This window comes from Barbus barbus (genome assembly GCF_936440315.1).
Source record: "Barbus barbus genome assembly, chromosome: 4".
Classification (NCBI taxonomy): domain Eukaryota; kingdom Metazoa; phylum Chordata; class Actinopteri; order Cypriniformes; family Cyprinidae; genus Barbus; species Barbus barbus.
This window is the reverse complement of record NC_136732.1, coordinates 33,087,610-33,106,131: the sequence shown is the minus strand read 5'-3', so window position 1 is coordinate 33,106,131 and position 18,522 is coordinate 33,087,610. Positions and strand designations below refer to the sequence as shown.

At 37.1% G+C, this 18,522-nt stretch overlaps 1 protein-coding gene across 1 annotated transcript in view; it reads right to left on the bottom strand.

Moving 5' to 3' along the window:
• cacnb1 (calcium channel, voltage-dependent, beta 1 subunit) overlaps positions 1–18,522 on the bottom strand; it is a 37,592-nt gene that overhangs the window by 18,752 nt on the left and 318 nt on the right. Inside the window, exon 2 of the mRNA XM_079402714.1 lies at positions 11,132–11,218. Coding sequence (XP_079258840.1) covers positions 11,132–11,218 — 87 coding nt within the window. The remainder of the gene's footprint in view (positions 1–11,131; positions 11,219–18,522) is intronic.

Genomic DNA, 18,522 nt, shown 5'->3' with positions numbered 1-18,522 from the left:
TGATGTTTTTCCTCTTATAATTCCTTTCCCAGGTTTTTAATAAGACAATTTCAGTTTAAAGGAATGTTGTGTTCAGTATATGTTAAGATCAAAAATGCAGATTACATAAAATAACTTCTTTTTTAAAAAACTCATTGTTACAGTCCTTACAGTTATAATGGAAGTATACAGGAACATTCAAAACACATTACAGCCATATTATACATTATATAAGCTTCATATTTTTCCTTTTTTCTTCTTCGGGTTTATACTAACTAACAGTACACTAATGGTCAGCAGAAAAATGTTCAGTAACATTTTAGTATTGGGACCAATTCTCACTATTAACTAATTGGTTATTTGCATGCCTATTATTAACATATTGACTGTTTATTAGTACTTATAATACTAGCATAGATATAGATAGCATATATTCTGCATGATTATATTCAACATCCCTAATCATATACCTAAACTTAACAACTACCTTACTAACTATTAATAAGCAGCAAACTAGGAGTTTGAGCCAAAAATCTTAGTTAATGGTTTGTTAATACCATTAACTAAGGGGGGTGATGATGGCGCAGTGGATAAGACACATGCCTTTGGTGTGAGAGACCCGGGTTCGAATCCACTGTGAGACACCAATGTGTCCCTGAGCAAGACACTTAACCCCTAGTTGCTCCAGAGGCGTGCGACCTCTGACATATATAGCAATTGTAAGTCGCTTTGGATAAAAACGTCAGCTAAATGAATAAATGTAAATGTTAATAGCGAGAATTTGGACCTTAAAATAAAGTGTGACCAAATATACAGTGTAAGTTCTTTCCAAATAATATTTTAGTTATAATATTTCTGTTTTTCACATCCAGGTGGATGTTGCACACTGGTGATGGTTGAGGAGATTTCTTCCTTCAAAAATGTATAAAGCAATTTGTAAAGCAAAGTGTAAAGAAAAGCGCTATACAAACACAATGAATTATTATTGTTAAAAAAACACAAGTCAGATAATATGAAGTAAAACCAATATTATGGTTTATTCTGCTTTCTAAATAACCATCAAAAACACAAAAATCATAAGATTAATCACAATAATTTGAATCTATTGACAGCCATAGCTTTATGCTTCACTGAAGGTTTACCAGTATGCCGGTGAGCAAAAATATACAGTCATATTGTTACATTTTTCACATAAAAATGTGCCTTTTACAATTCAGAAAAGGGGGCATGTGTATCATTATATCTGGGGGTTCATAAGCATCAAAGTGTGTAAAACCCCCAGTGAATGAGAAAGAGAAAGTGCACCGTCTCTTTGATAAAAGAAACAAACCGAGGAACATACAACATATACTGCTTCTTTCAATGATTTTTAATATTTTGAATAATGTGGATGTTTACGTACTTTTACTGTTTACAGAGTTCAGTGAGTGTAACGTGAGAGAGTCACAAATGCATGTTGCTTCTGTGAATGTGCAACAAAGCCATATGCTTCTGAATTCATTTGTTCCCAAAGCACTACATGGATCAGAATATGCATTATTTGTCCTTAGGACAGCTGAATTGTTCAGGGTATTAAGTGAACAGTCTACACAGAATGACAAATAATGGTAAGCACAAGCACACAAGCAGATAATGTTCATGTATGAATGCATTGCCCCTGGAGCAAAGATTAGGATAATGTTTGCATCTGATACCATCCTCACAATCTGCATCAATCTGATCCTAGACACTCAAACATCTTCAAGTCACTTAAGCAATAAATCACAGCTTTATTATGCCACAGAATCTGACCATCAAACTTAAAAAGACACATTCAATGCCAGATCACATTTTAGAGACGTACTGTATATCTTACAGCTATAAATCTGACAAGCCAAATACCCTGCTGTGAAAACACAGTGAGACTAAACCTGTTGATGACACAAAAGACGACATTTTACACATTTTCTCTGCATATTTCTAATCACAAATGATGCCTATCAGCAGCCTTCAAATTCAACTGAACCACATAATTTTACAATTTACAGTGCCAGATATGATTCAGTCAACCAGTCATCATAACACTGATTTTTACCAAACACAGAGCTATTTTCCATCAGCATTTCACCTGCTCTTTCATATTACACAATTTCATATTATATTTTTAGCGTTTAAAAGCTCAAGACACTTAAGAAAGGCTCATCTAGCCTGAAAAAGCACATGCAAAAGTTAGGTTTTCACCCTTATTTCTTGTTCTACCTCCTCAAAAAGCTCCTTTAAAAGTTTATAATTTAAGAACATAATGAAGAAACATAATTAATCACATCTGATGCAGTTCCATGACAACTTTATGAATAACTCTGTTAGTTACATATAATTTGGTTGAATAATCACACTCCATGGGTGCCAAGACCAGACAGAAACCCCGACAAAGGGCCCTATGACAGGATGGCCAGCACCAGCAAGGTCCCTGAGCAGTGCTGGAGGTCTAATTTAAACCCAGCAGGCCTAAGCAGCTGCCCAGCCCAAAATGGAATCAAACGGCAGCATGAGAGAGAGAGAAGGAGAGAGAGAGGGAGAAAATAAAAGTAGAGAGAAGGTGCAAATAAGACATATGGATAAAAAAAGATCCATGTGTCTGAGGCATTTTTTGGACGCAGTCGTTAGTACGCTTAATTAACCACCACACAAACTCACACGCACATTTCCGGGTGTTTCTTACCATTGCGGGCCTCTGAATCCGTGCGTTGGTCTCCATGGCATTCGCTCCTTGCCACGGTAACACAGAGTCACACCCAAAGATCCGAGTCCACGCCGAACACGATGTGTGTGTCACACGAGGGTTTGTATTAATGTGTGTGTTGCCGTGATGGGTGTGTGTGTTGCAAAAGTTAGCCAGAGGATTATACGTGTGTCAGGGACTGACCAATTGCTCTGCTAACCTCATCACCCCCTCCTGGCTCATTCTTACACTCACAAACACACACACACACACGCAAACACACAGCTGAAACCTGTACTCAGTTTCTAAGTTGAAGGGGGTAAAGAGAGAGCGAGGGAATTGGGGTGGGGGGGTCAAATTGCAGGACTTGTGCTACATTTGCAGACTGAGGGGTTAAATTTAGCTGTGACAGGCAGCGGCAGATCTCCCTCTCTCTCAGCCTCTCTCGTGTTTAGCTCCGGTATAGAGTGGCGAGTGCCAGAAAGAGTGGGAATGTAAACGCCAAAGACAGAAAGAAAGACATAAAGATCGAAAGAAAGAATGAAAGAAAGACAGACAGATAGATAAGATAGATAGAGCAGCCGGAGTTAGTAAGAGACCCTTTTGAACAATCCCCTCTCTGACAGAAGGCCACTTGACTCATTGTGTCTGTTACCAGTGGATCCCACACATCCGTTTAGTCAGTCACTCCACCTGAGGTTGACTCACACAAGTAGAACAGCTTCATTTAGTTTAAAATCACCTGCGTGTGACCTTGTTAATAGTGATAAACTGATATATATATCGGTCAGGCTGATAACCGGCCAGTATTTGAACATTTTCACATTATCGGCCAGTAACTGTGCTTGCAGAAGTGTTCCTTCTTTTTTGTGCTATTTCCAAAATATACTAACAGGGAGGTCAATCAGTGGTTAATGCACAGTTTCGGTTTTCATATATTTTCACTGAAAAAAGTTTTTTTTTAAATTTCACCATATGTGTGTATATCTCAACTGCTAAACTGTATTGGTACACCACTGTGCAAAAGTTTGGGGTCTTTAATGATTTTTAAATATATTTCTTCTGCTCACAACTGATTTTTTTTTAAATACAGTAAAAAGTGTTATATTGTGAAATATTAGTACAATTTAAATTGTTTTTTAAAATATATTTTGAAATGTTATTTATTCCTGTGATGCCAAAGCTGATTTTTCAGTATCATTACTTGTCTTCAGTGTCACAAAATCCTTCAGAAATCACTCTAATATGCTGATTTACTCTTCAATAAACATTTATTATTAGTTTCAATGTTGAAAACAGGTTGCTTACAGTTTTTCTCGATTGCTAAAACACTATAACCAGGCTTTTGAGCTAAAATTTCAAAACCATAATGCCGTTTTTCAAAAAGCACACCCATTTTGCTGAACTATAAACGCTATTCCCCTGCTTTGACACGAGTCAGATTTGGTGCACTGTTCCTGCAAAACTCTACACACAAATCCCTACATTTCTCAGTGCTTACACCATGTGGTCATTTAGAAAGCACTAACATTCAATATTGTTCACTCAAGTCTGCACAGTTTGAGCTCAATTAGCATACAATTACCCAAGTGGAAAAACTAGGAGTATAAAACTTATCACACACCAATCAGAACCTTCGATGGATAAAGGACCAAAGTCAGCTTACAGTGTTTCTCAGAGGCTTTGGTGCATTTCTCGAATCAGAAATTAAATTCTCAAAACTACTCGTTCAACCTCCACATCATCTAGTCACTTGTGCACATCATAAAAAGTGTATTATTCTTTTGAACAAGTTGCGATTGCTTTGGTACATTCAAGCAACAGATTACTGAATGTACATTTGTCTGTGGTTTCCTACATTATCAGTTGCTTATGTCATGTTGCTCAAAATGTATAGTTCTCTGTGTTATAGACTTACCCCTCAAAACCTCAAGTCATTAGTTCATCGTATAAATCATTACGGTAAATGCAAAATGGTTGATCTAGTTGTCAAACATATTTTCTACACATTTCTATTAGACTTTTTATAAATTTGCCATGAATTGTTCAAGTGAATCTTGACTTTCACTAATGAAGAGAATATAGATCAACCAATGACAAACCAGTTCTCTGAAATAGCTCAAAGGTACATCTCATGAACCTTCAATTGGAAAGCATATAGAAAGAGGACAACACAAGACTTACAAATTCTGATAGTGGACTTTAGTGAACTCCAAACTGTTGCCATAGTTTACATCATGTAATACTAACTGAGTGCACTGTTATATTGACAACATGACTAAGCATTTTGCCTATCTTGTTTGTGAACAATGACACAAGGACATCAGGCATGTGAGAGGATTTTACCCCCGCTGCCTGGCCAGGGCCAGTATAGCCCGTGATGTTGAAGAGGTTCTTTGGCCTGTCCCAGACCAAAGACGGGATACTGGGGCAGAATAATTATTTTTGTTGTTTGCTGTATTGTACTGTACTCTACACTACATTAAATTGAGGAATAAAACATTTGGGGAGTACCACAAGCAACACTTAGTACCGGTTTTTGTAGTATTGTTTTGAATTTATCTCATCAGTGTGTAAAACTGTGTTGTAGTGTGTGTTTGTGTGTCATGTCACAAAGTTGTGTGTTTTGTGTGTCATGTCACAGAGCAAAGTTAGGTTTTTCAGCGAGATTGAGTTGTTTTGAGTGGATAGCTTCATTTTGACCTGAATACAGGAAGTTTGGGGAATTGAATTAGAAGTTATGGATTTGTGTTTACTGTTTTGATAATATGAGGCATAGTTTCAAGAAATGTGTTTAAGCAATCGAGAAAAACTGCAATATGTTTGGAAAGTGTTTCAGGACTCTTTGATGAATAGAAAGTTCAAAAGAACAGCTTTTATTTGAAATAGAAATATTTTGTTACATTATAAAGATATTTATAAATATAGTCACTTTTGAGTATTAAATTTGTTTTACTCCCCCTAAACATTTGATTGGTAGCGTTTATCAAATACAGTTGCAGGAAAACATTTGTTGTAGTAAAACAATGAATAATTCTTAGTCTTTCATGTTTTCTTACATGCATGTTTGAGGCGTGGTTAAAATCAGGCATTACTTCTAGAAAACAGCATAGTCAAAATTTGTTGAACTAAGAACAGAGTGAATCTGACCAATACCTGCAATCTTGTTTGGACTCCCAACTCCCGAAGTGTTCATGATAATGCATCATTGTTTTCTACTATCTGCTTAAGCCTATTGTTGTGAAGTAATTGAAAATCCTATCAAATTTTATATCCAATTTATGCAGAAATGTATGGTAAATCCACATCACATACCCACATTTTCTGCAAACCTCAAATGTTCACATAATGTTTCCTGCAACTGTGTATAATCTATCGCAGTCCAGTTACTGTCTTGTAATAGATTTAGTGCTTGTCAGCTGAACAAACGCTCACATGTAATAGTATCTGCTCAATGAATCAATGCAAATGTCAGCACCAATAAATAAAGGAAATAAAAATAAATAAATAAATAAGATACAACATAAATTTGAGCTTTAAGAGTCCCAGACACTGTTGCATATACTGACATCCTTAAGTGGTATGTGTTTGTCAGAACCACAAGAGGGCGACCTTTGACCCGCAGGAACAGCCTGTCCAGCACCACTCACCCACCCATCACCTCACCATAATACTCTGACTGTCACCACTCACCATCTTTGTTATGTTCTCTCGCATTTATGGCTCAGTGAGAACTCAGAAAAATGTTTTGTGGATATGTATGTTTGTGTATCCGTTATTAAAAACAATGAAGAATAAAGTTTGTTTTGATACAAAAGAGCTTGATGAAATATGAAAACAGACTTAAACTTGAAACAAAAATGACATTTAACATTTAAAGGGGCATATTTCTTAAAGGGGTCATGAACTGAGAAATCAGAATATATGAGGTCATTGAGGAAAACATCCTGTACGTTTCAGAACTCAAATCTTTCTTGTTAGTCTAAAAACAGCTTATATTGAAGCCAATCTGCAAAAACGACAGCTATGATGTAATAGTGTGGCTAAACACTGCCTCTGCAGAAGATCAAAGCCTGCTTCTACATCGCTGCCTGTTTAGCCCCGCCCACCAATTCATGACACGTATGTAGTGTAAAGGACAAAACTTAATTTGATGAACTGATGAAGTGCCAGACCGCATCAGTAAGAACTTGGTCCTTTGTTCACTTAATTTACCGCTGATTTCGTTCACAAACAAGGCAAAATTCGATGCTGTGCCGACTATATTGGATCCAACAGTAATGCTGCAACACACAAGTTTGAGTAACTGTTTTCATTACGTGATCACTATTGCTTTGTCTCTTGTAACAGATCGTTTGATATGTTCTGAGTATTTATGTGGTTTTGACCTAAAATCACAGCAGCGTCCATCTATGAGGAATGCAGGCAGTCAAACATACACAACTGTTAGCCAATCATAGCAGTGGGCATTTACTTCTGAGTCTACAATCCGCCACACCTATTCAAACAGAGCGTTCTGATGAAGGGGTTAAAAACAGGACAGAAAATATCCTATAATCTCTAAATCAGTGGTCGGCAACAGGCGGCCCGCGAGCCAAAAGTGGCCCGTAGCCAGAGTTTTTTTGATAGCGCCTGGTTCTGAAATAAATCTGTCATGACAGCAACCGTTACTCACAATCAAAGTATGTGAGCGGAGCGGTGTGATTTTGAATGGAGCGAGGAGCGGATTTTTTAAAAGTCGGAGTGTCTGGTTTTCACTCGCTCCAAGAGCGCTCCATCACCGCTCCATCACGAGTACAATTCATGCCAACGACCCGTAATATAACTGCACATTTAGCAAGAACTCACAGGTTAAACATATTTAGCTAGCTAGATAGAAAAGGATCACTCAAATCAGAAAGAATGTGAAGGCTATATGACTGCAGTGGACATGAGCGGGAAGTTATATTTCTGAAGGAATTTATTTGTTCCTTCTGAATTTTTCAGCTGACAGCTGACTTTTTTTCTCAGAATTGCGTGATTTAAACTCGTACTTGTGAGTTAAAAAGTTATAATTCTGAGATATAAACTCGCAACTCTGAGAACATATCAGTCTTTTTCCCCCGTCAAAACTGGACCTTATCTCGCAATTCTAACTTTATAACTTGCAATTGCGAGTTTATATCTCACAATTCTGTGGGAAAAAAAAGTCAGAATTGTGAGATAAAAAGTCGCAATAACCTTTTTTTTTTTTTTATTTAGTGGCGGAAACGGTCTTCCATAGAACTGATATTTCAAACATAATGAAATACTTTAGACGCGGAGCGGTGTTTCTGATATCAATGAGCGTGGAGTAATTATTAAATGCTCGGAGCGCGGAGGGGAAATTGTTGACGCTCCACTCCACTTACACACTCTGTTCGGACACTGCCACACAAATTGGCTTTTTGTTAATGACTGTGGCAGGATTTTAAACAGTAACAGCTCACTACCAGTTACAAAATACACGGTAACAGTCAGTCATAGGCAATTCTGGTTGCATTTTTCATACATTTTTCTTAAATTATTCTTTGACTATGTTCTGGTCCGCCATCTAGTGGTGAATTCTTTTTTTGGCCCGATGCCAAATTTACTTGCTGACCCCTGCTCTAAATTATGATGTTTTTGATGTAAATATCTTGATAACATTATAAGTGGACCTCAGAGAATAGTACAAAATAAAAAACAAAGACAGTTCATGACCCCTTTAAAGGAATAGTTCACATAAAACTTTCACTTCAACACGTTAAGTGATGGACTGGGCTTGTGTGGGTTATTGTGATTGTGGTAATTGTGATGTTTTTATCAGCTGTTTGGACTCATTCTTACGGCACCCATTCACTGCAGAGGATCCATTGGTGAGCAAGTGATGTAATTGCAAATTTCTCCAAATCTGTTCTGAGAAAGAAACTAACTCAGAGGTACAGAGAGAAGGTGGAAAGAAGTAACGTAAAACTAAATTATAATACAAAAACCAACAACAACTTCATAAATGGACCACAGGAAATCCTCTTTAAACCTGATTCAAGACATCAAAACATTCTATAAATCTTCCTTATCCTCTTTCATACACCTCCTGCATGCTACGCTTTTATTTTGTCCATGCTTGTATTTATCCAGCAATAAAACCATAGAAATAAACATAAAAATGCTACTCCAGACAAAACAGATATAACCCAAACAAACAAACAAACACGGTAAACAACTCGCGCAAACACACACACATGCACTGAAGCAGAAAGCACGCAGCGGCTTTTGTGTGGCATCAGGTGTGACCGTGGCATAAAGGGAAATGTGAGGGGATGTTCTGTTGTGCAGCTGCCATTTGAAGCCATGATCAAACACACCAGCCGGTCCCCAGAGAGCCAAGAAGCACTCAACCTCAGTGCCAAAACCCTGGAGGTCTGATCTAATGGCTCCCAAACTAATGGGAAAATTAGAAAGTGATCCATCAGGAGAGCCCGCAGGGATAAGGGGGTCAATTATTCAGGGGCCTCATCCTAATACACACTGGCTTGAGAGCCACACCCATTAACTCACAACACAATACTGTGTGTGTATGTGTGTTTGTGTGCACGTCTGACAGTGGGACTGATACACGACCCCGGCTGGTTGCAAGCACACATTTTTGTCAGCAATCAACACATCGGCCTGTACGCTTCCACACACACGCACGCACGCACGCACGCACCTATATACACAAGCACACTAATCCATTTGCCTCCTCCTCTTCCGACTGTGCAGCATGCTGCGGGGAGATTCGGGGCCCTGTCACCATGGAAACCTGGCCAGTATAAGAGCACAACTGTGTATGTGTGTGTGTATATTTGTTCATATGTGTATATGAGTGGGTGTGTATGAGACCAAGGCCAACACAGGTTTTCATACTTTCGGCTGCCAAAGTGGGGGCAGACACGCGCGGAAACGTACTATATAATCATAAATATTCATGAATCTTGTATGTCCTTACAGGACCATTTAATATCGTCATCTTTAAAAGGTACACAAGTTTCTGAGCCTATGTAAGAGGAATGGGGTGGGGGGTTAAAGGCAAGGAGGAGGTACTTCAGCATGAAACCCCTTGGTGGGCAAATGTCGTTCAGCAGAGGCTACGAGGAGGGCTTTGGGAGAGGACACATTTCAGCATGACACAGGAACCTTTCTTAAAATGTCAAGAGGGACATGAGGGGAGGAAAAAGAAAAACTTGATACTAACTATGTATTATATACTGCCTTACAGGACCTGATTACATTTAGGGTTGCAAGGATATTAAAATTCAGACCAAAATGATAAGCCGGTTATTATTTCCATGCCCGATAACTGATACAGGGCTCATTTAAAAATTCTGTTTTTTTTTTGTCTAAATAAAAAACCACAACCTTAAACCTAAAATCAATTGTTCAAAAGTTATAACTGAATTTATACATCGCAACATTATAAAGTAGTATGACAAATGGATATTCATTTTGAGATTTGCTGAAGAATGAGATAAAGAATGATTTAAATGAGATCCTATTTAACAGAGCTATTCAATTATTAATTAATTAAAAATAGGAGAAATAGGCATGCACAGTTATCCAATATTGATTGAAATATACTACTTTTCGAAGGTTTATACAAATATTTTTAGTAGAAGTGAATGCTCAATTAACGCATTAAATTGATCGAAGACATTTAAACTTTACAAAGGATTTAAATATAAATGCTGTTCTTTTAAACAGTGTATCACAATTTCCACAGAAATATTAAGAGGCAGATCTGTTTTCAACATAGCTAAAAAATAAGTAATGTTTCTGGAGCATAAAATATTAAAGAGATTTAAGAGATTCAAAAGATTTAAAAAAATCTTACCAACCCCAAACTTTTGAATGGTAGTGTACAATACCAAGCAATGCAGATAAAGTAATATGACATGTACTTTTGCAAATGGCAAGTATACCATGCATGCACAAAATTTGCATAACAGACAATATACATACTGCAAAAATAGAACCATATTTATGTTAGTATACTATTTCAAACATACCCACTGTGCGCTTCTCTGAACAACATATTTATTTGTTCCTATTTTAAAATAAATCTTGAAATAACATGAAACAACGAAAATAATGGCTGAACTGCATCCTGCAGACATGAAGAATAGAGATGTTCCAATGAAAAGGAGAAGTGCACAAACACCCACAGACCAACAGCAGAAACTACAGGCCAGTGCCTTTGACCTCACACTGTCCGCACAGGAAGGCTTGTATGGAGATGACTGGAGCTACTGTACATGCAGCTATAAGTTGGCATGTAACTGTTTTAAAATGGATGCTGAGAACCTGAAAACTAAATTTCATGGTGCATGATGGTTCCAAAAGGGGAATTATACCTTACAATGACTTCTGCGACTGAGGCAAGAGTGGAAGACACAAGACATTTGAGCGTCTTACCTGTCGGACGAAGCTGTTAGAGGTTGTGTCTGAGGAGGTACTGCCATCTGAACGTTTGAAACGGCTCTTCCTCTTTGCATACTTCCCCTGAATCACGAGAGAGAAAGAAATTAGAAAAGAACGGACACTTTTTCACTCACACACACACAGAAAATGTGGATACTGGGCCCTGTCTCTGTGTCCAGATAAGATTACCCATAATTACTCATGTCTGCCAGTGTTCTCTGGGAATCAGTAATCTGATTGCCCTTAACTTTGGCCAATGGCCTGGCTGCCCTCGGCAGGGCCCTCTATGTGGTATTCATAAGCGCCAGACTCCGTTGCCATGGAGATCAGAAGAAGGCTAATTGGGTTTGGTGGCACTAAAAGACCCCGATGGATCAGGCAACACTGTAATATCCTCAAAACCAGCATTCACAGCGATGCACACAAGCTTTCTGACATAAATGCTTGCAAAACCATTGTTTTTCTTCACCTGAGACCCACAACTCCTTCCCCTTTCCATCAGGCAATCAACTACAACAACCTGCAGACAGTTTCAGTTTAAAGTAAAATGTGCAAAAGTGTGTCAAATAATGATTGTTGTCAAATTGTATGACCTTGTATGACACCTCATTTGACAAACAGCTAGTGTCTCCCCAAACTCACACCATGCTATATGTTGGGCTGGTTGAGCTGCGCAAACAGACAGATCAATGTTTTGAATAGGTTTAGACCTTTCAGGGAATCAACTATGAATTACTTGCTTATAGTTCGGATGTGATAAAGCACTTTAACAGAAAAAAAAATTAACATCTAAATGAGACTGTAAAGTTATTATCTAGGGGTCATACAGGGTCCAGACTGTTAACACTGACATAATTGCTACATAGGGAAGAACATCTGAAAGGTGCCGAGTAATAATTTTGTGCTTGAATGCCTCCAATATACAAATATGAAATCTATTTTTGTGGTTAAAGGGTTACTCCACCCCAAAATGAACATTTTGTCATTGATCACTTACCCCCATGTCGTTCCAAACCCGTAAAAGCTTCTTTCGTCTTCGGAACACAATTTAAGATATTTTTGATGCTTTCTGACAGCTCTCTGACCCTCCTTTAGACAGCAATGTAATTAACACGATCAACGTCCAGAAACATAGCAAGGAGATCGGTAAAATAATCCATGTGACATCAGGGGTTCAACTGTAATTTTACGAAGCTACGGGAATACTTTTGTATGCAAAAAAAACTAAAATAACTTTATTCAACATTTTGTTTCCTCCGTGTCACCCTAGCACCATTTTGGAGAGTATCCAAATACAAAAAGTATTCTCGTAGCTTCGTAAATTCACGGTTGAACCCCTGATGTCACATGGATTATTTTTACCGATCTCCTTGCTACGTTTAAATTGTGTTCCGAAGATGAACAAAGCTTTTACAGGTTTGGAACGGCATGGGGGTAAGTGATTAATGACAAAATTTTCATTTTGGGGTGGAGTAACCCTTTAAGGAAATAAAATATATAAAACCTGTCTTCTGCTGTGTAGTTGATTTTGGGAACAAACGGACAGAAAACAAGTCTCAACAACAAAGATTTTATGCACTGGTTACTCTAACTGCTCAATATTAAGTTTACAGACACAAACCATGTTGCAAGCTTACTGGAAACTATTGAATAAATCAAACCACAATGCCATTGCTTTCCCAATATTGGTAATATCCCAAGTTCTTGCCTCGAAGAGTGCCAGTGAAATCATAAAATATTAATTTAAAACCATAGAGAAGGACAGAATCGCACTGCATTGCTATTGCGTCATCATAAAGGGTTCATAATAGACATTATGGTCACAAAAAAGGCATAATTGAGCACTGCCATTGCAAGTTACTGGTATATGTCAGACACAAGAAATACTTCTTTACCTTAGATAATGCATTTCAGTATTATTAAAGTCAACATAAAATAATTTAACCCAATTTACTTCCTTTAAGCACAATCCTGTTTTGCTGTGCAAGTGTGCATATCACTTGTTTGCATCATTCCCAGTAAAGAAATACTTAAAATAATGCAGAACTAAAATGTAAACAATTTATTAAAAATTTAAGGGGGGGGGGCCCTAATGCTATTTCATTCTGACTTATTTGCACTGCAAAAGAGATTTTCATGCGAAACATAACCAAAGTCTCAAAAAACGAGTTGGACGTGCCAAATACAGTTTGTAAATATAGTTTGTGTAAGTTTTGGAAAGTTTTTTTTTCGAGTATGGCCCTGTATGATGTCATAAAGGCCATAATTCCTTGTATGGGCACTTCTCCCGGAAGAGTGACACCCATCAACGTGCTTCATTAAGGTTACGGAAGATGCTGGAATCCGATTCTGGATAGAATATGGCCTATAACTATTAGCCATAGTTAATTTAAGTCAATAAACTTTTTGTTCCTGTTTTATTTGTGTCGATGTTACAGTTTGCAGATGATCTATAAGATTATCATGAGAAACTGAGTGTTATGTCCTCTTTAGAAAAACTTGAAATGCAACTACTTGACAGGATTCTTGTTTGTAATGATCCAATCTATTGCTACAGGATAAAATCAAGTCCTGCACTACATTTTCCTTCTTGAATGTGTTTCACTCAGAAATACATCTGATTATGGAAGTAAAATGGTTTAAAAACAACATTTGACATTGACTTTAGCCTGTTACGTTTGAGACTTGTTTTTAATTATTTGTTACTCTCTTGTTCCTTTTAATCATAACTGGTCTGGAACCTTATAATGTTATTTTAGTAATACTTACATAATAATAATAATACAACCTCGAATTAGCCTTTATGTTTATATCGAGTTTTTATTTTACGTTTAAGTCAAGTTTAGCTTTAGTTAAGTTTGTCATTTTGTTGTGTTCTTTTATCTATATATATATATATATATATTTTTTTTTTTTTTTCAGTTTTAGTTTCAGTAATTTTAGTTCTTCACCCTAAACTTGTTTCAGTTAGTAATCATTTTTCATTACATTTTTTAAGCTTAATTTTCATGTACTATTTAAATAATTTTATTTAATCTTTATTTCAATAACTGCAACAGTTTTAGTTCACAATAACAATACTGAAAATAACCTTCTTGTATTTTTGCCATCACCTGTACTTTTAACACATCATCCAAAGACATATAATAGACACACAAAATGGTTTAATCTAACAACCATCTTTAAACACCATGAACTGGTTAATGTGGAAGGTTTGTGAGAGGCTGGAGATGCTCGTATACTGCAAAACCAGATCTGAGAAAGGCCAGCAAAATGTCAAGGGAGGGAGGAGGGATGTATTGCTATGGTGATGAGAGATTTCCTGTTGACAAACAGCCTCTGAGGCTAATTAGGTAATTAAGGAGGAAAAGCTGTGCCACGGGGCAGGGAGAAGGATTTTAAGAGTTGCACAGTGGCACCACTCATCACAGGAAGAGAAGAGAAGAGAAGAGAAGAGAAGAGAAGAGAAGAGAAGAGAAGAGAAGAGAAGAGAAGAGAAGAGAAGAGAAGAGAAGAGAAGAGAAGAGAAGAGAAGAGAAGAGGCTTAATGAAGTTTAAACACAGTGTCCTTAATTGACCATGTGTGGCTAATGATATCAATCCAAATAAAAACTAAATTAAAAACTCACTTATGGTCTTATTCTTAACAAAAATTAAACAAAACTAGGAAATGCACTTTTTTCTGTACTCAACCGGTTTGCTCTCACACACATACACACTCGCTTCTCAACACTCCGCCTCCTCACAGCTATGTATAGACATGATTCAGATAGAGCACCTCTCCACAGCACAGGTCACACACATTCACACTACCGCATTATATAAAGACCATTATATAAATACAGCCCTAGCCATCAGAAACAGTACTGAAACATCCATCCACACAGCGCACGCAGTAATAAGCCGTGCTGAACAGGATGACTGAGTGGCCTGTATGGAACAGGTGTACATTCATACACCAACCGTCTTCCGAAAAAATTCACATACAGAAAACAGGGCAGAGCCAGAGAGAGGCATCAGTAAATGTTTTTTACATTTTGTAATAGTTGTGTATGAGTTCCTCAGTTGTCCTTTCGTGTAAAAATATGGATCTCAAAATCAGTCACTGATAAAGGGGTCAAATATGCACAAGATGCTGGAAAAACAAAGAATGTGCAGGACCTGGAGGATTTTTTTTATTTTCTGAAGAACAGCAGGCAGTTGAACTGCTCAGGACAAACAAGGGAGTCGTAAATAATTATCACAAAATATAAACACTTGTGGATCATCCAGGGGCCCGTTTCAGAAAAGAGGTTAAGTGAAAACTCTGAGTATGTTAACCCTGAAATGAGGGAAACTCTGGGTTTTCCGTTTCAAAATGGGAGGTTTATCAAACCCGAGAAAGCAGGGTAAGTCAAGCCCGTTTCTGAAAGAGAGGTAACTTATACTCAGAGTCAGTTACCGTAGTTAGTAACTTACTCTGTGAACCTAACCTGGTCAGGAGCAGGTTTTCTTCGGTAAACCCAGAGTTTCTTTCGGTCTCCTCCCCCTTTTTATAGTGTTAGCGAAGTTTAAATACCTTATTCATTCATTCGCCCTGCAAAATAGATTTTCTTACTGAGTATTTTTGTCTTATTTCAAGTACAAATATAAAAAAAAATTCTTAATATGCATTATATATGAAAATTGTTCTATATTTAGTCTTGTTTCCTGGGGGATTTTCCTTTTAAGTGCATTTTACATAAAACAAGTAAAATTGTCCGCCATAGAGTAAGAAAAATAATCTTAATGCAAACGGAAACAAGAATATTTTTAATTTCTTACCCCACTGGAAGATAATTTGCAAAATAAGAAAAATGCACTTTAAAACATCGGAGATGCAGAGCACATTAAGTCCGCTGTATACAGATTCTAAGGAAAGTGTGCATCCCTCTCATACTCATTCTGAGAATGTTTTCCTGGGCACAAATCCGTCAAAGAGGGGTTTCACAGGACTGTAAGTCAGTGGTGTAAAAATCGGTTTAAATGAGGCTGATCTGATAAATGACGTTCACTTCATAACATCTTTCTGTGACTTTTGGAAGTAACCCAATAATCAGAATTTCCTTCAGGATTTCCAGTGTGGAAGCTTGGATGCATTGATGACAAGCATGTCCCCACCATCACACCTTCTGAAAATGAAACTGATTACTGTATAGAATGGAAGGATGCAAGATGGAAGGGTAGTACAAGCCATAACCACCACCACAGCTGTTATATAAACAAATTATTCACCATTTTTTTGGTCATCTCTATTCCCTAATACAAAAGCAAAAGTTCTTTTTTTTTACTTTTGGATTTTAGAAATCTTCCAATACTTGACCATCTCCTCTTCATCTGTCAGTGGTGCTGGTGCAGGTTCTCCCTCCCTGCCTTCTTGCTGTCGACAAGTCAGTAGTTAATTTTATTACTCTAATTAAGAAATGTTGGATTAGAGAATATTTAATTATGTGAAAAGAATGTTAGACTATGTGGAAAAAGCTGCAGTGCATTGAAATAGACATTTAATGATATTTAATGTCAAATGTTTGTAAAGTCATTTAGGCCCCACACCCATGAACCTTTCATGTTTAAAGCTTTACCATGATTGAATTGTGTTTTTATACTTCATTTTTAGCTGCTGCCACGTTCTTGTTTCTTTTTTCTGTCTTTTTCCTTTTTTCTTTGTGGCCATGGGATACCATTAAAATGAATATCAATTCAAATATTTACAGTTTTCACCTCTGATATTATAAAAGTTATTAAGTTATTGGCAGTTATTAAGAATTAAAGTTACGCATTGCAGGAAGTACGCACACTGAAGGTTTTTTGACGGGAGCTGTTGCCATGGTGAATCATAATTTCGGCGCTCTGCTGATTGACTTTTCATAGTCATGGTGCACGCGCTTAACTCAGAGTCAACCTACTTAGAGTTGAGTAAACTAACTCAGTTCAGCTGTTCTGTAACCAAAAACTCAGAGTTTCCCATCTCAGAGTAAATCAACTCTGAGTTCAAGTTTAAACTCAGAGTTGGTTGAACCTACTTATTGAAACGGGCCCCTGGTAACGACTCAGTATTACTATTCAAGGGTGTGTAAACTTTTGATCAGGCTAATTTTTATAAATTCAGTTATTATTTTGTCTTGTGAAGGATATGTAAACATCTGAAATCGCTTATTCAGGACAGCGCCAAATAAAAAAATAACATGCAATCCCTCATATTTGGTAAAAAATAAAAAAATAAAAATTATTATTAACATTTTGCATATTCTGCAATGGATATGTAAGCTTGTGAGCAGAACGGAATCCAACTAAATGGTGATTGGGAAGCTGTTTGGGGCATTTTTGTTACTTTTTTGGCAGCAAATGGTAATTTTGCACACTTGCTGCAGTAAGAGATGATAGATAGATAGATTCCACTGTCCTTCAAACCACTAGGTTTTACCCATTTTTAGCAAGAAGTTTTTAATCATTTTAAAGTACAGGTCAGAATAAGTATGTTGTTTCATTTTTACAACACTGAATTCAGTGGCTACACTGAATGACGCTGGAACATCATTTCACCCATATTTTGACATTTTATTTTCACAAAGGTTATTTGAAACAGACACTTCACTTGCATTTAAAACGCTGTATATAAAATCAGTTTGGTAAATTTTATTAGATGCAGTTACCAAAATGGGACATCTGATCTTTCACCAATAGATAGATAGATAAAGACGATCTGGTAAATCTTATATATATATATATATATATATATATATATATATATATATATATATGTGCTATATGTGGGCGTGGTTTGGGGTAAAATCCCCGCGGACGCGCTGTAATGACATTACGTTTTATATCTTACGTTGACATCATCTTTCCAGCACTGTGTGTCAGACACCACTTTTAATCAACTTTAACGTTAAACGGCTCATGAGATCAGCCCTGCTCTAATATCAGTACTTTAAACTAAAAAAAAAAGAGAAAAGCGATCTTGTTTAACAGTGATGGTTCATAACTTATCAACAGAATAGACTGTCATAAAAAATGCAAGACTCTAGTAGGCCAGCTGTCTAGAGGGGCTAGGTGATGAAATAATGTTATCCCACTAATTACCAGAGGAAATGCACTTTATACCCCAACAAATATCCGTATTAAAGACAAAGTAGCTCATACATAAACAACTTTGAGTCGCAGCGCACTTTTAAAAGATCTTGTAGCGAAGAGCAAAGATGCTGTCTTGTTGCTAAGTAACCACTACAAGAGCAACGGATGTTAACGGCTAATCCTCGCCGTAAACAAAATCTGTGTTTTTCACTCAGTTATTCTTAAATAACGGACGGCGGGTTGTATTTTGTATTCTACTGGTTGCATGCACTCGTCTATGAGCAGTACAG